The following is a 21956-nucleotide window of genomic DNA, read 5'->3' as shown; positions in this document are numbered from 1 at the left end:
ACAATGTAGTGAGTACTGAGATCTCATCAGCCAAAAGAGGCGTGGCGTGGTGGGTCTGTTACTATTCCCCCAATTGTAGTTTAATGTTATACGGCAGCTGTTTGATGGAAGACCTGAAGCTTCCCTCCTCCCCCCCCACCCCCAACCTTACCAACCAATCTGAGCCCCTGCCAGCCTCAGCGCCGCAGCATCATTCCACAGGTGTCTGCGCGCACAGTTGTGCCGCGAGGCGCTGTAGCACGGGGAGAGTGGGGGTGCTACAAAGGGGCGACTGTAACGTTCTCCTTCCAGCGCCCACGTTCGGGTGTCTTAGGGAGCCCTGGGTCACAGCGGACGCCCCTGTGACCCCCTTGCCCTCGAAGGAATCCCCCGCCAAAACCATGTACGTAATATTGCGATGGGAAACGCGCTGCCGCCGCTGGTAGCAGCCCTCGCCAGCTGTTGCTTCATTTACAACAGGACTCAGAGGTGGCCATCCCACGCCCCCGTCACTTCTTCGCCGCAGGGGGGGCGTCTTACTCCCCCCCCCCCCCCCCCCTGCCCGCTCACAAAAATGCACGGTTTGCCTGAAAACGCAAACCGAGCGCATCCACATTGTTTATAACAAGGTTCAAACCCGAGTCTCCCTCTCCACGGGGCTCACGTGCGGGCGACGCTCACTCACAGCACCTTAGCCCCACGCACAAACAATACCGCACACCAGAGTCACTGCGCTGCGAAGCCGCAAACACTGCGCTGCGAAGCCGCAAATCGCTTCATTGTTCTGATGCTGGATTTTCACGGTCCGTCTACTGAATGATTCAGGCGCAGCAGGACGGAAAACACAGCGCCGTCCAAGTCCACCCACTCCTGCAAAACACATGTCCAAAATGGCCAAAACATGCAGAGAAAAAAAAAAACATCCGCCCACCGCCGCATGACGTTCTAAAAGGGGCGGAATGAGCAAAAATCTACGGAACGCCCACGAATCTGCTCGGAGATTAACGGACAGATCTCTCTTCAATGGCTAGCCTCCATTTATGGAGCTAGCCAATGGAAGAAACAGGCGGGACAAAGCCCCGTACTGCTAAACAAAAGATTTCGCCTGTGCGAACACTGCTGCGCAGTGGACGCCAGGCGAAACCTAATGAAAGTAAACCTGTTGGTACACCACAAGACGACTCCTTCCAGATATGAAAATGGATGTTGAGAGATTGCAAATATGCTGACAATCTTATTTGTGTTATGAGACTTTTCCTCATGGCTACTAATGAACGTAAATACTAAATTGTATTTTTAGGTTGTTGGGTCCATTGTCAAGCACACTCCAGATTGTCTGTAGGGTGCTGCTGTATGTTCTATTGAGTCCAACAAGTTGAGTACTGTAAGTGACAGAGGACAGAGCTCTGTTGTATTAGTGAATTACCATCTCAACCCTGAGGTCCTATTTGGCTGTTAAGCCGGCTCATTTCCGGAGTTCCATCCCATTGGATCAAACATTCTATACCTTGTTTATGTAAGGGCAGATGGAATGTAGCAGGAAAGTTAATGTGTTGATCAGAATTGCATTTTTTACACCTTATTTTGCAGTTGGATCCATTCTTATGCTTCACTGCAGGACTATACTTGAATATGCGCTTGTTGTTTTCAACTAAATGTACTCCGTTATCAATTTGTTCCGAACTGTTAAACTGCAAGTTTTTTTTTCTTTCTCTTTCAGTGGTAGGAGAGTTTATGCATCCATGCGAAGATGATGCTGTAGTTAAATGTACAGCAGAAGAGAACAGGGTTCCCTACTTCAACGCACCCATCTATTTAGAAAACAAAGAGCAAATTGGGAAAGTGGATGAAATTTTTGGACAGCTTAGAGACTTTGTATCCTTTTACTACAAGTGTTAAGTGATTTAAAGCAGGAGACATCCAGATGGGGTCCTGCATGTGCGTGAACTGCAAGTTGAAGGTTTGCATGCAATCCTCTTCTCTTTGTTGTTTAATCTAAGCATTTCAACTGGTACCAATATGCAGGCAGGTTTACTGTGCTCTTGCTTAGAGGAGGTGTTTCTTGCTGTGGCTCCTGGTCACATCTTTCACTTTCTTGTATGATTCCAACTGATACATCCTCTTTGTTTGCAACTGGTTTGCTCTGTCATCTCCCACATCCTGGCAGGTAAGTATTTTTCTATTTAGTAGCAAACTTCTTTCAATATCCCTCTTTCCTCTCATGGGCCAAGGATAGTTTACCAAATAGTTGATGATTTTTAATGCCACAGAGGTCCCACCATTTAAGATTTCTAGAATTGTTTATCGACCACAAGCGTAACCAAGCACTCTGGCATAAATACTTTAATTTCCTGCCCACTACATCCAATTTTAAAGTTTTTTTTTATTTCTCTCCATTTTATTTCCATTATTTTTCTGTTGACCGAGGTTTTCTACAGTATTTTGATGCAGTTGTGAGACACTTTTCACAAAGTGCTGCTCTGTCACTTCATATTTTCGTTGAAAGTACAAATTATTGTTGCAGTCATACTTTGAAATGTTTGCCTTGCATAGCTTCATCATTGCTTAAATCCTTTCTGCATACATATGTAAGTGTGAACTGCTTGGTTGCAGCAGGTGAGTGGTTAATGTATGCAGATCAGTCAATGTTATGAATGAATGACTTTTCTACCATAGCACTGCGAACTTAGCCTCCTTCAGATGATCTCTGGTTGGAGGAATAAAAATTTTGTTACCCAGTCCAAAGATCAGAGCTTGATCCATCACCGTTTTTTTGCTCACTGCACCATCCCAGCTCAGAACTTGGCTATATGCAAATTAGTCTGTTCCTGTCCCAGTGCATGATGGGAACAGGGCAAACCAAACTACCAAGCCAATTCTTGTACTGGGAAGGAAACAAGCTTCCGGGGACCGGTTTCTGCCATTTCAGGCGTCTTCGGCCCGGCTTGCTTGAATCCTGATGGTGCAATGAGCAAGGGACTCACATCTGAGTATACCCTTCCACGCTTATGGTGGACAAAATGATTCAGAAAAGGGGGTGGTGATGAACAGAGTGCCTGAATTAAGCAGACCACTCTTACCCAGTCCAAAGATCAGAGCTTGATCCATCACCGTTTTTTAGTCTGCCCTGTTCCCATGATGCACTGGGCCAGGGACAGACTAATTTGCATATAGCCAGGTTCTGAGCTGGGATGGGGCAGTGAGCTAAATAACGGTGATGGATCAAGCCCTGATCTTTGGACTGGGTAAGAGTGGTCTGCTTAATTCAGACACTCTGTTCATCACCACCCCCTTTTCTGAGACATTTTACATTTCAGCAGCCTTTGGAGGAGCAGTGGTGTCCAGGAGAATCCATATTTTCTCAATCCTATGTTACCTTGTAAGAAGGCATTTTTTATGGTGCGGCCCTTGGTATTAAGATTTGTTGTTGGCACAATATAAACAAAAACCTAATGTGAATGAAGTTGACTTGGGTGTATCTTGTGCTCAGCTGTCTCAGATGTCACTCCAATGCCTAGTCGAACTTCTTAACATGTCTTGCCGCTGCCATAGAGGGGGGTGGGGGGGAGGGGGGATTTGCAAAATTGCACTTACATTTTCCATCAACTCGGAGGTAATGTGCTAATGGCTCAATAACCATGGCTAAGAACAAGGATGAAAGTGGCATCCCTGCTTGTTCCCTTGCCCAATTGTGAAAGGGCCCAACAGGGAACTCCTCACTTGAAGTGTAGCCGTCCAAGCCCTTTACAATATATGGATGTGTGCTATGAAATTCAGACCACACTCCACGTGTGAAGTGACCAAATAATTCCATCAATGTTTATTAAGCCCCTTCTCGAAATGTATAAATATGAGGGCTAGTGGTTCCTGCAATCTATTTCCCAAGGGTAGGGCATTTAGGAACATCTGCTGTTAAGGGGGGTTAATCTGCTTTGCTTCATACCACACTGTTCCAAGTGATTCAAGTCTCCAGTCTTTGTAGACCATTGTGTAGAGTTTTTCCAGGATTTGGGCCTCCATTTATAAGGGATATTGGCCTAGAGGAGATACCTTCCTCCTCTGGTTTCTCTGACTGTATGGATGTATTTCAGTGCGGAGCAGCAACAGAAATCTATCCATCTACAAAATGTAAATGTTGCTTTGTGGTAATTAAGTACTCCTTGTTCCTGGTTAACTCTTCTTAGAGCTCTCTAGAACACCCACATTGTTGCAGCACTATTACTCCAAATTATCTTTTTTGTTGGAGACTGCCTTCTGTTTTCAGATCTTTTGGAGTCCAAAAAGTCTATTCTGCCCAGCATTACCCTCATTCTGGGTTTCCTTCCAATAAAACGACCAGTGACCCCCACGCACCCAAATGTGTACTGCACTGTTAATTTTGATAATGAGTATTTTGGGCGAGTAATATCCTTTTTGTCACATCTGGTTTTTGAATCCCTGTTTTGTGTCCAGGCATTTTGCTGTGGAGGTCATGCAGATCAGCAGGAGCTGCATTTTGAAGTTTAAATCCTCCAGTTAGTGTACTGCTTCTTAATCAGAGAAGGAGAAGCTGCGGAGATCACATCTTATTTTCAGCTCTGCATCTGTTGACTGAATGGAAAATCTATATGTGCCATTGCGATTGTCATAAGAGTTTTGTCAATGTTGCTAGAAGTGTTTTCCATGGTTTTTCTTGCTTTGGTCAGGACCTGTCGTCCATCTTTGTTTAGTTTTTGCTTTATGGTGTTTGATTCCATCAGCTTTTTAAAGGGCAAGTTCCCAAAGCTTTGTTAGGTTGTAGCTGCCTTACTCAGATGAAAGGTTTGAATTATTCAGGAGTTCCAGACCTGATTAATTGTTTTCATCGAAGTTGTTTCTTGCTTCTTACATAGGTGTACGTTTTTAATGAAAGAAGCTGACACTCCTGTTAATCTTCCCTTTTCTCCTTAAGATAACACTTTCCCTTTGTTTTCTTTACTACTTTCTTTCAACCAATAAGTTCCAAAACAGAGGACTATCCTGTTAGATACTAACTGTTTCTTGCTAAAATGTTAACATTTTCGTGAACAAATGCCTGTATTTTCCTATAATATTGCCCTACAATGTCTATTTAACTGAAATACAGATGGGTTGATCTGTCTTCTCAAGCCCAAAGACATGTGGCCATTCTGTCCTTAGTCAACTAAATGATTGACAAAAATGTGTTTAATGTTCTAAATTCTTCCCTGGAATTAGATTTTTTTAATATGTTTTCTACAGGTAGTACCGTGCACTTTAACATTTGTTGTGCTTATTGATGGCTTTACACACCTTTGCCTTTTTTGGAACTAAACTTTAATGAATGCACTTAGTTTTTAATGTGTACAGAGAGGCATTATAACAGTGCTGAAGATCTGTGTTTGCTGTCAGAAGATAGAATATGTTTTATGAGAATTGCAGACTGCACTTTTGAACCACATTCTATAACTTGCCTTAAACACTTCAGTTTTTGCATTACCCAGTGTTCCCAGTAGTTGAATGGTCTTGGGTCTAATATGCTAGCAATAATTATCTAGCCTGCAGCTATTGCACTTTATCAGCATAATTTGCCACTTTTTTTTTTTTTTTACAACTTTGCATGCCAATCTGCTTCTTAATTACTTATGACATTTCTGAGATAGCTGTGTGGCGTCTGCTAGCTGATTGTTATTGCTCACTGTCGGAACAACCAGTGGTTGTTATCTTTCCCATGAATCTAGTAGGTAAGGGTCATATGCAGTGCAGTGTCTTTTAAAAAAGTCCATCAAATTTTCCCAACAACAATTATAATCACCTTCTGACCAGGCTGATATTGTTTTAAGACCGAGATGTAGATGCTGTATTTGCACTCTAATTTGAGTCAGAAAGCATAGTTTCTCCTGTGGATGGGTGCAAATGATATTGAATTGCTTGTTCTATGGGCCACTTTCTTTGAGCCCTATGGTTGGCCTGGTGGCTCGATTACCAGAACGGATGAACATTTCAATGTGGAGGACAAGGACCAAACCAGAATAATCAGTGGAACTTAATAATTTAGAAATGAGAGAGTATAGAAAAGGTGCAGAAGCTAATGCACTAGAAAAAAAAGTAAAGCAACTTTGTTCAGGATAGGCTAAAAACAGGAAGTCCGTTTAGGATAGTGGTTGTGGGCAAAGAAACATGTAAGCCATTTGTCAGTGAAACAATAGACGGACTGTAGTGTTCTAATGTGGTAGAAAGGGGCAGAATGTCCAATACCGTAGACCGATAAATTGAACAGCCTGATCAGAGATCATTAAAAAAGGATCTTCAAACAGAAGGAATATTTTACTTTTAATAAATTTTTTTGTATGTCAATTCCACTCATAATTGTCTACATAATTTTGATGTTTTTTTCTGTGTATAGTATTTCAGTACTGTTTGGTACCACAGCTATGTAATAATAATTTAAGTATGTTTTCTTGCCACAAAGAAGTAAGGGCAGCACCTTCGGGAATCTATTGATTTCCTAGTACTCCTCCCTTGGTGCAAGCATATTATATTGTCCAGCAAGAGGCCTAACCTTGGTGACTGCTCTTTTAAAACAAGGCACTCTCTAGTGGCTATGATCGCACTGAAGAGAGGGATACTGAAACCGATGGTACTGTTCCCCCACCCCCAATTTCTTCTGATATGCAACTACTTTTCCAGAGCAAAGCATATTAAATGGACTTTTTGTGGACCTGATGATTGTATTTCAAGAGAAGTTAGTGTTTCCAGATACCTTAAACTCTTTAAGTTCATTGTCTGCTTGAAAGAAAACATCCATGCCCCCAGTGTGACATTTACTTTTGGTATTCGTGAGTTGATGTTTAAATACCCTTGTGAACTGATGGATATGCATGTCTGGGAGTCATTGTTATTGAAACTCTTGCAATAACTTCAATTTAGGGGAAACTAGTTAATCTTTTCTGGTTGACAAAACTGATACTGCAAAGCTTTTAATTTTTTTTAATTAGAAACTGACCTCGTTAACTTAAGCACATTTTTTGTATTGAGAATGTACCAAGCCGCCAACCAACTCGAAATTGTGACACTTGGTACACAGGTTCTTACTTGGGCAAATCCAAGGCTTTATACATCCTTATTTCTTAACCGCTACCCCCATTTTATACGATTGATTTGACTTCAACTTGAAATAAAAGCTTAAAATTAGGTTTGTTACTTACTTTATATGTGTGGGGGTAGGAAGCCAGTCTGAAATTTTTCCTGTCCCAATTTTAAGTTAAAACATTCATGTTCTATTCCTTAAGCCATACAAAAGTATTTTTCAGTAAAGCTGTCAGAAAATATGAAGCCCTCTTCTTTCAAGAAGCTACAAAAGGTAAGCCCAACACACACAATGATCCTCCTATTTCTAGCTGTAATCTCCAGTGTCCTCTGTGGTTAACATAATTTTCCATCAATGGGTCGCTATGATTGTAACCCTTCTGGGGTTGTCTAATTTTGTGGTTGCTCGTTCAGGTTTCGTCATTACTCTCCCCGTTGGCTGCTTTTGCGCTCCCACTCTCAATTCATCTGGTAGGCTCCAGATCAGTCCTCATGATTGCACTCCCTAGAAATGAGAACCACCTAATCCTTGAGTTTTGGTGCATGTGGTAGGAGTGTTTGTGTGTGCTGCTGCGTAAAGTAAGCTAATATTGAAAAATCTATTTGCTTGGCTCCTAAACCAATGCAGATTTGCTTCTGTCAAAGCCAGGAGTACCTTTCCAAGGTAGAAGTGTGTAAATGTGAATGGGGGGGTCTCCAAATGCTATGATAGATGGGTGAACTGATCTGGATCCCAGCCGACGTGTATATTTTCTCCAGCAAAAATATGTATTTACTTAAAAAAACGAAGTTTAAAGTGATGTTATAGTTAAGTTAGGTGCAAAGACCTTTAACTTGTGTAAAAAAAAAGCCCAGAAATTCAATTAAAAAAGCAACACTTAAAGTTGTTATATTTAAGGATTGGAATGGGGCCTGAACTAGTGTTAAAGAAAGAAACCACTAAAAGCCATTCAAATACTTAAGTACTAGTTTAGTGAAACAGCTATAATTTGCAACCTATCATACACTGATTAGGACCACACATATTACATCACTGATATGTTAAATGATATAATTAAGGACATCACTCATGACATCTCAGATCTGAAGAAGCCCAATTTGGACCAGAGCAACCTGGCGAACTACCGCCCTATATCCTTGCTCCCTTGGCTGAGTAAATTACTTGAGAGGCACGTGAATAACACCTTGACGAGCCATTTGGAATCAAATGGTCTCCTGCGTGCCTCCCAAACAGGGTTCCGCCCTCGACATGGAACGGAAACCGCTCTTTTAGCGGTAACGGAGGAAGCTAGAACCGTGTTGGACCAGGGTGGAAAGGTCGCCATTATCCTACTCGACCTAAGCGCTGCGTTCGACACAGTTAACCATGTCACGCTTTTACAACGTCTGGCGGACTTGGGTGTGTCGGACGCAGCCCTGGAATGGCTAACATCCTTCCTGGCTGACCGTTTCTTCCAGGTCTTCGAGGGCGAGGTGGTATCTCTTAAACATCCTCTCAGATGTGGGGTTCCTCAGGGCTCCTCCCTGAGCCCCACTCTGTTTAATGTCTACATGGAGCCTCTAGACAGGATAGTCCATCCCTTCGGTGTGCGTATTGTCACCTACGCAGACGATACCCAACTGGTGGTCTCCTTAGACCACCAGGAGGGATCGTCTAGCACCTTAGGCTCCTGTTTGGAGGCGGTCTCCAGATGGATGCAATCCTCATGTCTAAAACTGAACGGGGAGAAGACAGATGTCATCCTGTTGGGCAATCCTTCCCCCTCGGTCTTTGCATCCTCCTGGCCTCCATGTTTAGGCCCACCCCCCACGCCTAAACCCCAAATAAAAAGCTTGGGGATTTGGTTTGACACCGACCTTAACTTCTCGGTTCAAGCTACAAAGACTTCGGCTACCTGTTTTGGGCTGATGAGGCTGCTTCGGAGGGTGCTCCCTCTGCTCCCTTTCCAGGCAAGGAGGATCCTGGTCCAGGCCCTTGTACTATCCCGCCTGGACTATGGGAATGTCCTCTACATGGGAGCTCCTGCCTATACCATCCAGAGGCTCCAAGTCACCCAGAACAGTGCAGCCCGCCTACTTTATAACCTCCCCCGTTGGCAGTCAGCGAGGAATGCTTTAAGGGAACTTCACTGGCTCCCTATAGCCGGAAGAATACAGTTTAAGGCCATGTGTATTTTACACAAGGCCTTCCATCGTACCGGCCCTGCAATTCTTCAGTCACTGGTCACCCCCTATGCCCCACCTCGTTCCCTTCGTTCCAGCTCCGCCCAGCTGGCTACTCCCTTCAGAGTCAAGAAGGCTCGTTGGGGTGGCCGCTCCTTCTCACACACTGCGGCAAAATTCTGGAACACCCTTCCTCTGCCTCTGCGAGAAACTGTAAACCATTTCTCTTTTAGGAAAACTCTAAAAACTCACTTGTATGCTACACTCTGCTGACCTACCTTGAGCCCTCGCTAACTAAGTTCCTGTCATAAGCGCTACGAGGCCTCCGGGTAGTTAGCGCTATACAAGTGCTGTTTCAATTCAATTCAATCTGGGTTTAATCCATCACCGTTCTTTAGACCACTCTGCCACCCCAGTTCAGACATGGCCATATGCAAATCAGTCTGACCCTGTGCCTCATGGGAACAGTCCAGCCCGAACTGCTAAGCCATGCCTTCCCTGGACCGGAAACAAGCTTCCGAGGACCGGTTTCTGGCATTACAGCCGTCTTCAGCCAGGCTTGCTTGAATCCAGTGGCAAAGTGAGCAATTCATTACTGTGCGCATAAAAAGTATTCTTTGCTACAGTGTTGTTGCTATGTATTTTTTTAATGGGTAATACGCCTTTGGCTTATAAAATATTAATTTGGCCAGTAAGAGGTACCATATTTGTTGACGGACCGATGCCCGTGTGAATTGAAAAGCACAGAATAGCTCTGCTCTACATAATCACTGTACATCTGAGGTCTCACTGCGGCGCCTATTTGCAACACGTACCACATATTGACCAGATCATATCGAACGCTGCCTTGTCTATCCTCACACTGAGACCCCTTCTTTTAGTACTTAGATTACCCAGGTCTCAGTGACTTTTCTGGGTCTACCCCCATATATATTCCGCCTTGTCTATCCTGGCACGGGGACTTGAAAAGTGCTTAAAGGACCAGCAGGGGAAAAAACATTTTAGGACTTTTTCAAGGTAAAGAGGAACAACGTCGTTTGTCAGACAAAGGAAGAAAATAAATGTTTTAATTTTTTCCTTTTTCCTCACGATTTCCTTAAAAAATGTCTTGAGGTGTTTACTCTCCTAGTTGCACGGGTGCCTGCGTGAGTGATTGCTGTAGCTTTTTGAGCTGATCTCCGAGTCCTAACAGAGCACACAGAACTTGATAGGGAGAGTCACCTACCCCCCTGCACAGAAGGAGGAGAGGAGCAAAGGTAAAACCAGCCCGGGAATGCCGGCCGCCTCCTCCACCTCATCTGAACCGCCCGGTTAATGCTAACTCCCTGGCAGGTGGTCGTGGCCATTGAAAAGGTCCGGCCTGGAAGGACCCCAGCCACTCGAGGGGCAAACATCTGCATATGAAGGAGTCGAGTTAATGGCTCCTGAGCGTGGGGTGTCAGAGTTCTGGGGGCAGAGGGACTGGGAAAGGATAACAATAACACGGGCCTTTGAGAGTGGAGCGCAACGCCATGGGCTTTAATTAAGGACCACAGCACTGGAAGAGGACCCGGGGATTGAGGGTGGAGGCTGATGGGAGGGGGGGGGGGGGCAAGGCCGAGCGTTTCTCACATCCCTAGGCCGGGACTTTGCTGGGCGGATTACAAGGGCCTGCATTAAGGTCAAGAGCATTTAGAAGTGTTTCACACAAGAGGCAATTGTGTACAGTGGAAAAACAATAATAAACACAAGCGCTTAATATCAGTTTTGCAGTTTAAGCACTGCAAACAGGTGGGACTACTGCCAAGGCTAAGGCGCTCAGTTTATCGACTCTGACGGCTGAAGTGCGGAGTTAGCCTAGGTGGTATTCAAACTTCTGTCACGTTGGTCACAGCTTGTCAACCTCGTACTGATTCCTTGCCGAAAAAACTGGTGGAAACAAAGAAAGTTCTAATACACTTAAAACAACACCTGCAAGCAGCCACTGAACATTACTCGCGTCATAACCGCTCAAGATGCAAAAGAATCTACTGGAAATGATCTCATTTCCGAAGAGCAATTTTCTGTCCACCGCATCCAGGTAAATGCCTCGATCTAGGTAGAAGCCCTTACACCTAGCTACATTCAGCATTTATAGAATAGGGATGGACAACCTAGAGTTATTCATATTACATATAACTCACTACTGTAGTACAATGAAGGCAACATCAAAGTAGTATGGTGAGATGCAAATAAAACTTTATGTAGTGTTTTTTTCACTGTTGATAAACAGTGCTCTTCTCGTATACAAATCCAGTTACAAACATGTGCTTTGCCACTCAAGCCTACGGATTCAAAGGCTGTAAATCAAGATAGACCACAAGCAAGAGGGGCGAGAACAAGGACCAACAAGCTTTAAAAATGCAATAGGTATCGCCTTTGATTAAGTTAAAGCCATTTGCTTTGCTAATTGTTTTGTATAGGAAAGCAAATGGCTTTAACTTCATAAAAGACGAGACCTATTGCATTTTTAATGCTTGTTTATTATTTGTGAAGGAGAAAAGAATAAATCACCACCTAGCCAAAAGCTCAAATTGCAGATGGCTATAGTGTTACAAAATCCCTTATGAGAGCAACTTTAAAAAGATGGAAAATAAATCCTCATCTAAATGGGCACCTGAAGTGCAGACAAAATTTAAAAAAAAACATATTTAAAGTTAAAATAAAATAGCACACTGAGTCAACTTTGTTATTGAGGAGAAAGAAACTACTTTTAGGTAGATGTGAAGACTTTGCCCAGGTTTTGCGCAGTCACGCAAAGTGAAGGGATCCAATGGGTAAAGTGGGCTGCACCTTTTCCCATGCTGTACTTGGGAGAAGCTGAATGTGAATAGCAGTTTAACAGATCAGTGGATGAGGCCTGCTGATCTGAAGCCTTTCTGTGTATGTATATTATGGATGAATGTCTTACAAAACATCTGATGCTGTCTCAAAGGTAAATACCTCAAAGGGAGCAGGGCCTGGACCCTGAGCGCAGGCAACTTCTTGCAAACACTGATATTTTTCTGTCGGGTGCATGACTAAGTTCCTTTGTCCTTAAACAAAAAAAATCTTCAGTTGTAGTGTCATTTGTCGGTACTGTTAAGTTTCTTGTTTGCGCCTTTGTGCTGTGTGTTCTAAGTGTGTGAATCTGGAGACTATTCCATGCTTCAGAAGATGATTATTCACCTTTAATGTTGCAGACTTTTTTTTTTTTTATTTTATTTTAGAATTGTATGCACTTCATCTGTCCTTAAGAAAAAGGCCCTTACAGAATTATTTCTGCTTCAGCTGGTGGTTAAATTGGCAGTAGTGTTTTGGGGACACGGTTGTGGCTCTTTGATAGATAGCATAATGTAGTAAGCCTCAAACGAACAGCTCCACTAATGATACTGAACCATTAGATCTATTCGCTCTTTAATCCTTGCAGTTCTACATAGACCCAATGAAGTTGCTGCCCTTGCAAAGATTCCTACCTCAGCCCCCAGGACAAAGAGGTGGTCGTGGAGGAGGCAGAGGAGGCAGGGGAGGCGGACGAGGTGGAGGAAGGGGTGGTGGAAGAGGATTTGGTAGAGGTAAGTTGTTTCATGGTCTGTGTTCTGTATGGTTGTATCAAAGATACATCTTTTATGCGCTAAATATAATGCCTATAATGTGGTCAGTGATCTTGGGGTGTAATTCTGAATTCTTTACTGTTGCATTCTAAAGACTGTAAATTCTCCACCACAGACCCTTTTATTTATACTCTAGCTTAGTCTCTCCCTTTATTTCAAATCTTGTTCAATTCTTCACTCTTCGTTGCAGTTTACGGTCAGGGTTGCAGTAGAAAACAGGATCAAGTTATAAAACTTCTTGTTGGACAATACCACTTGCAAAATTAACTTGTCCTATTAATATGATATAGGAAATCTGGTTAGAAAGAAAGTGTGCAAAAGTTTGCATGCCTGTGAAACTGTTTGCATTGAACTCATTCTATAAACTGAATAGTGTACACAGAAGCCATCTTCAAAGAAAAGCATTTAGCTGGGACATTATCATGTACCCTAAATCTGTTAGAGTCCCTCACTGTAGGAAGCTGTCTCTTTATATAGTGCACAAAAAGAGTTACACTGTATAAAACAAGGAGGCAAACTCCAGTTGTCATACAGAGCAACAAATGATAACCCAAATGTTCTCTTTTTTGGTAGTATGGGCGAGCAGTTTGGCATATCCGTGGGTAATGTTAAGCATTTATTGCACACACAAAGACCCTAAGTGAGACACACACTCAATAAAGAATCTCTACACCAATTCTAAAAATAACACATACTTTCATATCAATTTAGATACTAAGATCATCAGACTCTGGGGCGGGAGGCGAGTACTTTTTAAGTTATGAAGTTTTACAATTTTCGATAATATAGTCGATAATGTTATCCTATGGGGAAACCCATGTTCTGCATTCAGGCATGTGTCGGCGAGGTGCAGAGATGGTTTGAAATGTCAAGTGGAGGCGGTTGAGGCTCACTCTTTGTCTTGGGTTTCTGCAGAAGGGGGCCAACAGGCCAGCTCGGTCATTCTCTGTGCAGCTCATTGTTTCTGAAGTCCCTTGACGTGCAGGGCGGTCTTCTTTGACGTTTGTGTCTGGTCTGGACACAACAAGCCTTGGCAGCTGCAAGGGGTCCACTACCCCAGGTATTGGTGTTGTGTGGCTACAGTCTGTCCTGGCATCCCCACACTTGGAGGAAGGACGGATCTAACTTGTAGGAACACAGCTGCCGCTCCTAGGACGGCTGTTAAGTCTGTAGTCTCTGTAAGCGACAGGATGGTGAACCGAGCCCTGGTTCTTTGGTGCCTGTGGCTGCTGGGAGTAGCTCCTCTACTCCAAGTGAGTTTCTTTGGTAATTGGCGAAGCACGAGCAGCCCTCTGAGTTTCTTGGAGTCTGAACAGCAGCAGGATGAGTCAGTTGCTCCACGAGGGTCGAGTGCAGCAGGCCCGCTGGCAGGGTTGGCGCTAAGTCAGTCGAGCTCCACATTTCTTGGGTCAGCAGTCCTCTTTGTTGACTTCTTTGTGTGTCGAAATCTGACGTACTGCCATCAGGGATTCCACCTAAATAGTGTATTTAGGGGCATTACAGGGAGTGTCTGGTAATAGCCCTCCATATTATCACTTCCTGTGGGAAGTGGGCATAACCCTTACCTAGAGGAGGAGTTTGATGCCAAACACCATAGATTTCAGTAATGCCATTATGTAGCTGGAAAACTCGTTTTGACCAGTACCCAGTACATAAATCGCTTGTACTGTCAGTAATTGAACTGACCAGCACTGGGGCATGTCTGCTTATGCAGATATGCCCTCGCATTTTATATAATGCACCCTGCCTTAGGGCTGTAAGGCTGACTTACAAATATTACAGGCAGTGTTAGGGAACATGGCACACAGGTGTGTGCAGTGTTTTTTAATTTTTTCAAGTACCTTTTCACACAACCTGCAGTGGCAGTCTGTATGAGTTTGGTGCTGGTTCCCTTAGAGTGGCACAAGATATGCTGCAGCTCTTAGGACCCCTCTTTTTAGTACCTATGCCCTAGGCACCAGAGGTACCACTACTAGTGACTTATAGAGGTGCCAAAGGCCTGGTCACTTGGGTATCGAGTGACACGTTTTTTTTGTTTTGGGGAAAGAACACAGGCCCTGGGTTCCTGGTTAGCAGGAACCCAGTACATTTCAGTCAAAGCTGCATCAAATACCAGGCTAAGTGTGTGGGTGGGGGAGGAACGACTGCAACAAAAACAGTTTGCCACTTTCACCATCCTACTTGACATAAGTAATACCAGTAGTTCCAGAGTTTTGTCAAATTGTACTCAGAAAGCTGCGAGTCTACTTGAAAATGTAAATCTTGCTTTCTCATTGGATGGTAAGGTAGTGTTCCAAAACGTAGGCGAGAGGAGCCTGGGAAGCAGCTATAGAAAGAGTCCTATGGAGGCCCTCTCTTCCAGGTTACTTAAATTGTGGGCTCTTGAAACTATTTAAACAAGCAAGCTGAGACATGCCTGTTGCCCACTGGAGATCTGGGGGCTTTCTCACTTTAGGCAATCTTTACCCAGAAGTCTTTGCCTTCCCAGAGACACTAAAGGAGTTTCAGGTTGGACCAGGGCAGTTCCTGCAGTATGCTAATTTGGCTAGGCGAGATCTGGACAGACTTCCCAAACGCACCCAGTTCCTCCTGCTTAATGGAGGTAACACTGAATATGGAACCAGGACACAGGCAGGTTTTCTAATGGTATAGTGCCCTGGAAGCAGACAAGAAAAGATCACCTCAGAAAATTTGGCACATACGGAATAGGTTCAAGAATTGACGATGAGGAATGGTGCCTAGCATGCACAAGTGAAGGGAGTGTTGTAAAGTGGAAGGTTTAAGCTAATAGTTTAATTCCCTCCGCTGTACATGCATAACTCCCTTAAAACATAAAGTATGTACGGGGGGCGTGGCTTGCGCGCCGCTGGAACATGGCGGGTCGCGCTTGAGCTCTTCAGCGAGCGGGGGATGTCGGAGTTTACCAGCCGCTTCTTCAATGCCCCTCTTCATTGAAATGACATCTCCTGGTGCCGGAAGGTGACGACAGCTGACTGATACCATTTTCGGCGATTTCTGCCGGCCGGTTGCATGTTTTTCCCCGGTCAGCTGCCCTGACGCTGGATCTCCTCACGGCTGGCCGCCATCTTACCGCTTGTGACTGAGCCGGCGCCCTGACATCAAATGGCCTGTTTGGATACAATATTGCAGGTGTAGGGTAATTCTGGCAACTATTCCTCACAGTGCTGATTTGGTAACGTTCTTTTTTTCCTTTTTTATGCTTTTTGTGCTCAGTGGCTAGATACTGTGTTGCAGGCTCTCTCTTACTTCACCACTGCTCTCTGTGGCTGGAACTGCTTTTTTCTCACAATGTTCTTGCTGTGTCCTCTCGATTTATAAGAGGCTCTGCCATTCATTTTGATGCCTGCTCGCCATATAAGTCCGCCATTGTCATTGATTTAGCGCTCCTTAAGTCTGGCGTGTTGTATTTCTTTTTGGGGGTGCAACTACGCAGTTTTTTTTTTTTTCTCAAGTGGCTGTGTATTTTTTTGTTCATAGGGTCTGTCTCTCATGGCTGCAAGTATGGGTCGGTCCACAACTCATAAAGACCCAAAGGATGCTGGCGCTTCGCTTAAACGCCTTAAGTCATTGTCTCCTACACCTGAGACTGTTCAGTCAGACACCACAACTCTTGACGCGATATTAGCGCGCCTTAATGAGGTGCATGATATTGCCCAATCTACAAAGACTAATACGGACTTACTGCAAGTAGAGGTGTCCGCCATTAGGAATGACTTCAAAGCCCTTTCGTTTCGGGTATCGGCCACTGAGTCACGTATAAGTTCCTCTGAGGATACTATACAGAAGCAAACCAGGTCTCTCAGCCACTTGGAGCGTTCAATGGCAGCTTTGCGTAAAGATCTCACTGAGCAGGAGGACCGTAATCGTAGATCTAACCTACGCATTTTTGGCCTGCCGGAAGATGCAGAGAAATCATCTTCCTCTATGATTGAGTTTTTGTACCATTGGCTTCCTGATACTTTACAAATCTCATTTCAGAGAGACTTTGAGATAGAAAGAGCACATCGTGTTTAAACTTTTCGTTCTAAGTCTGCCACCCAGCCGAGAGCAATCATTTTTAAGCCACTGCGTCACCAGCATACGGAACAAATTCTTTCTCACATGCGCAAGATTAAAAATGTCGTTTGGGAAGGTCATCGGATTTCAATCTCTCAAGACTTTGCCAGGGACACAGTCATACGGAGGAAGGGCTTCCTTAATCTGAGAAAACGTCTCTCTGAGATGAACATTCCCTTTTCCTTTGCTGGTCCCTCCAAATTCCGCATCTCCTACAAGGGACGTTCCAGAATCTTCGATGAGCCGACGGACTTAGCTACCTTCCTGGATAATCAGATGGAGATACAGATGGAGATTCAGAGGGCGACTTCACAGGATCCTGGTGCCTCGGGCACTTGAACTGTCTTCTTCGGTTTCCTTTAGGGTGGTTTTCTGCATTCTTATGTTTTTCTCTTTCTGTTCTTGCTGGTAGTCTCATGCTACATTGACTTTTATCTTCAGTATTGGAGTTTATCTGTTTTGTTTCGTAATTTTTCCTTTCCTCATAGACATGTCGTATACTCCGTGATGTTTCTCTCACTTCTCTATCTTGCTTTCTTTTATCACTATATATTCATTGTTTGCTTCTCAGTCAATCATTATTTTTCATCTCTCTTTCTCAGATTCCCCCTTGGGGTGTATATTTCACGCTACCTTCTTTTCAGGACAGCTTTCTTTGGTTGCTTATTTTTTACTATAGTTGTCTTTTTATATTCTACCCTTATCCTGCGTATTCTTATCTCTGTACTCTCTCCTTCTTTCTGAGTCTTGTTGGTTACGCTTTTGATTTTATCTCTCTTCTTCGTATGTTTTTCTTTTTCTGTGTGAACGCTTTTTGTCTCTCCACTGTTTTCTTCTTTTGTATTATACTCATTTCCACATCCTCACTTTGTTAGTTCTTAGCTGTTGTCCTTTTCTGTCCCTCCTAATTCACTTCTCTAACATTTCATTCCTTTTTCTAGTCCGGGTCTTTTTCTCTTTTTTATCTACCATTTCTTCTCTCTTTCTCCATATCTGCTCCCCTACATTCCTACTTTCTTCCTTATTTATTCTGACTTGCTTATTCTTATCCTCTACAGTTATGCCTTTTCCTCATTTATGATGTTATCTTTTACAATGAGTATATTATATGCCTTGCATTTATCTACGGTTTAGGATGTACCTTATATATTTACTGTGTTATTACTTATTTTACTAATCTTATTCATTATACATATATCTACTGCTAAGATATTGGTATATTATATTTGGTGTAGTTCTCTGCAATATTAGGTTTGATTTCTATTTCTCTTGTTCCTTTACTTCTCTTCTCTCTCTCTTTTATTCATTTACGGTGCTGTTTTTTGACTGTTCCTTTCTCATGCATATCTATTCTCTTACTTCTATAATTCAACTTCATAGTACTGACATATGCTGTTAGAGTTTGTTCTTTAAATATGTGGTTAGCTTTTACGATATATATTTTATTCACTTCAATTTTATATACTATTCAGGCTTTTTCTCATTTGAGTTTTTGTTGATATTTATTCTATTATTGTGACATATCCTACACTGAAATGTGGCACTCTTTCATTATTAATTTTGTTCTTTACATGGTAATGATGTCTTCCGATAGCACTTGTTCCTTGTTACCAGTTCTGTTTTTCCTGCTTTCAGCTGTTCTATTTTAGAATTGGGCTAGTGTTTTTACCCACTGTTGCTCCTTGTACGGGTCCCTTGCTCGCTTTTTCCACGTTCTCCCTTGCATTATGTGGGTCTTTTTTAGACCTTCCCTCCTACTTCTTTTCTCTCTCCTTTCTATTCTCTTGTCATCTCTTCTTTCTCTTTTTTTCTCCTGGTTCTCCCACAGGCACGCTCCCACTGTATTTCTTTTGTTCCATGGTTGGTCCTTTGTCTTTATGACGTATTTTCTATTTCTACTATCAGTGTCGTCTTCTGTTTACCCCTCTCCTTCTACATGCCAGGCTTAAATGTGTTATCCCTCAATGTTAAGGGGTTGAATCATCCGGTGAAGAGGTCGAAAATTTTGGATTATTGTAAGTCTCTCTCTGCAGATTTGGTTCTTTTTCAAGAGTCCAAGATCACTAATAGAGAAGCCTTGTTTTTGAAGAAGGATTGGGTTTCGGATGTTTCTTGTTCTGATGCCTCTGGCAAACGGAATGGGGTTGTTACTTTAATCTCGAGGAACTCTGGTTTATCAATAACTTCTTCTACTCACGATTCTGAGGGTCGGTGGCTGTTATCTAAATTGTCGGATGGTCAGCACGATTTATATGTTATGAATATCTATGCTTCGAACGCTGATGATCCCACTTTTTGGAAATCCATTACCAACACATTGAATAACACCCCACATGCTGGTAGTCTCATTGTTGGGGGCGACTTTAATTTACCAATGGACCCTCTCTTAGATAGGAATTCTTCATTTCAGTTTCGTCTTCCAAAATCCCACAAACAAATGCTTAACATGTGTTCCATCTCTCATCTTCAGGATATCTGGCGTCTTCATAATCCCACTGGTAGTGATTTTTCTTTCTTCTCTTCGCCTCACTCTTCCTTCTCTCGTATTGACTATCTCCTAGTTCACTCTTCTCTTGTCTCATCTTCTTCCACTCCGCTTATACACCCTATTGTGATCTCTGATCATGCTGCGGTCAGTTTCACGCTATCATCCTTTGCCCCTAAACCACGTTCTCGTTCATGGAGATTAAATACTGAAGTGCTACATGACTCTTCCCAGGTTGCTGAATTTTCTACAGCTATAGATGCTTTTTTCCGTGAAAATGAGGGTTCTGTTTCTTCCCCGATCGTTTTATGGGACTCTTTTAAATGCACGTTCCGGGGTCAGGTTATCAACTGTATGTCCAAGCGTAACTCATCATTAAAAAAGAACTTACAGATTTATCTTCTGAAATCAAAGCTCTTGAAGTCTCCTTCCGGCATACTAAAGATCCGTCTTGCTTACAACGATTAAAATTCCTAAAGTACAAATATAATACAATTGTTACTAAAAGGGCTCATATTGGTGTCCAAGCACAAAAGTCCAAGAAGCTACTATTAAAGAATAGGGCTGGGAAACTTCTGGCTGCTACCTTAAAATTTCAAGATTGTTCTTTTAAGTCCTCGCAAATCTCTTCTATTACGGATCACACCGGATCTAAAAAATTCCAAACAGAAGAAATCCTTGAAGTTTTTCGCGACTTCTATAATAAATTATATACTCCTTCTAACCAATCCTCTTTTGACCAATGTCAAGATTTTTTAAAATCAATTCCGATTCAGTCAGTCTCTGAGGAAGATCGCTCTATTCTAAATGACCCTATCTCTTCTGAAGAAATAGTGACTGCGATTAAGGCCACCCGTTCTGGTAAAGCCCCTGGTCCTGATGGCTATCCAATATTATTTTATGAAACATTTCTTCCTTCGATTGTCCCTAAGTTACAATCGGTCTTTAATTCTTTTGTCCAGGATGGATCTGTTTCTGGTTCGGCTGCTGAAGCCACCATTGTTGTGATTCCGAAGGAGGGGAAAGATCATTCGGATCCTAAAAACTTCCGTCCTATTTCCCTCCTAAACATGGAAGCAAAGATTTTTGCTAAAATCCTAGCTAAACGGTTAGAATCTTTTATTCCCCATCTGGTGCATCCTTCCCAAACTGGTTTTGTAAAAGGTCGTCTTGCAAGGGATAATATACGCACTTTCTGTCATATTATCGGGGCTGCCAAGCGATCGCATCTCCCTGCTGCGGCCTTGGCCCTTGATGCGGAAAAGGCCTTCGACAAGGTTTCTTGGCCATTCCTTCGAGCTGTCTTATGCGCGCATAACCTCGGAGACTCTTTCATTAATATGGTAATGTCCCTATATTCCCAACCTAAAGCTAATATTAGAGTTAATGGTGCTACGTCTTCGTTTTTTAATCTTCGTCAGGGCACGAGACAGGGATGTCCCTTGTCCCCTCTCTTATTTTTATTATCTATTGATCCTCTTCTTCGGATGATTGACTTGCACCCAGACATAAAAGGTTTTTCTTTTGGCCCTCATTGTCTTAAAACTGCCGCTTACGCGGACGATGTTCTTATTTTCTCGGACAATATCGCCTTGGCCATCCCTGCTATCTCTGACACCATCTCCTTGTTTTCAACGGTCTCGGGTTACACCCTAAATAAGGATAAGACGGAGATGTTCCCTTTAAATGCCTATTGTTTTCCTGCTCATATGGGTTTGGCTGGTTTTAAGTGGCAATCTAAACATCTCAAGTATCTGGGAATTTATTTCTGTTCTACTCTTCATGCCACTGTGGCTTATAATTAGGGCTCCCGGTTTTATGGTATTTATTTTTCTGCCAGTTCCGTCTGTATTTATCCATATTTATTTTTCGGGCATTTTTTCTGTATTTATCCACATTTATTTTTGCCGCAAGCAAAAGACGACGCTACAGCTAGTATTTTTCCACATTTATTTAAATTGACAATGCACACATGCGCTCAGTTGTTATTGGTCAACACTATACATTCATCTGAAAACAAACTTTGCCATTTGCAAAATGTCCCAAATATGCTTAAAAGTGCTACCACAAGCCGTTTGTCTCAGAGCCTTGCAGTTTCTGTCATTGGCAGAGTGCCACATCCTCTCCCCCAGTGAACACCATACAGCCCCACTGAGAGAAACTCACACTGCCTTCAGCTGCCTGAACAAAGTGAAAAGATGCCTCTCTTAAGTATGTGTGAAGTGATAACAGGTGTGAGCCTTTGTTTCCCATCTGTGGCATTTGCTTCTAGGTGTGAGGCTCCTGGCTGCTCACACCCAGTCAGGAGACTCAAACAGATGACCCCTCAGAATAGCCCATTGTTATGGGCCGAGCATGAGTCAGAATAAGAAAGCCCCGTCTGCCTGCATGTGTTTGCTTGTTGAGATAAAGCAGATAACATGCTGCTCAATTTCAATTTTTATGGCAAGCTCCCCATACTGGAGCGTTGGTTTTGCACTTTTTCCCTGTGCTTAGGGCAACATTGTGGCTCCGTAAATAAAGCCCTCTGTGCCTGAGCCCTGTATTTGCCCACACAGGTTCAAAATTAGTTCAAT

At 43.1% G+C, this 21956-nt stretch overlaps 1 protein-coding gene across 1 annotated transcript in view; it reads left to right on the top strand.

Annotated features, from left to right (window-relative positions):
• GAR1 (GAR1 ribonucleoprotein) overlaps positions 1 to 21956 on the top strand; it is an 81304-nt gene that overhangs the window by 40642 nt on the left and 18706 nt on the right. The window contains exons 3-5 of the mRNA XM_078676097.1: positions 1700 to 1854; positions 7259 to 7318; positions 12635 to 12779. Of these exons, the coding sequence (XP_078532223.1) occupies positions 1700 to 1854; positions 7259 to 7318; positions 12635 to 12779 (360 nt within the window). The remainder of the gene's footprint in view (positions 1 to 1699; positions 1855 to 7258; positions 7319 to 12634; positions 12780 to 21956) is intronic.

The sequence above is a fragment of the Lissotriton helveticus genome, chromosome 2_1, assembly GCF_964261635.1.
Source record: "Lissotriton helveticus chromosome 2_1, aLisHel1.1, whole genome shotgun sequence".
Taxonomy (NCBI): domain Eukaryota; kingdom Metazoa; phylum Chordata; class Amphibia; order Caudata; family Salamandridae; genus Lissotriton; species Lissotriton helveticus.
Note: the sequence above shows the minus strand (reverse complement) of the source record. Positions and strands in the feature narration are given on the sequence as shown.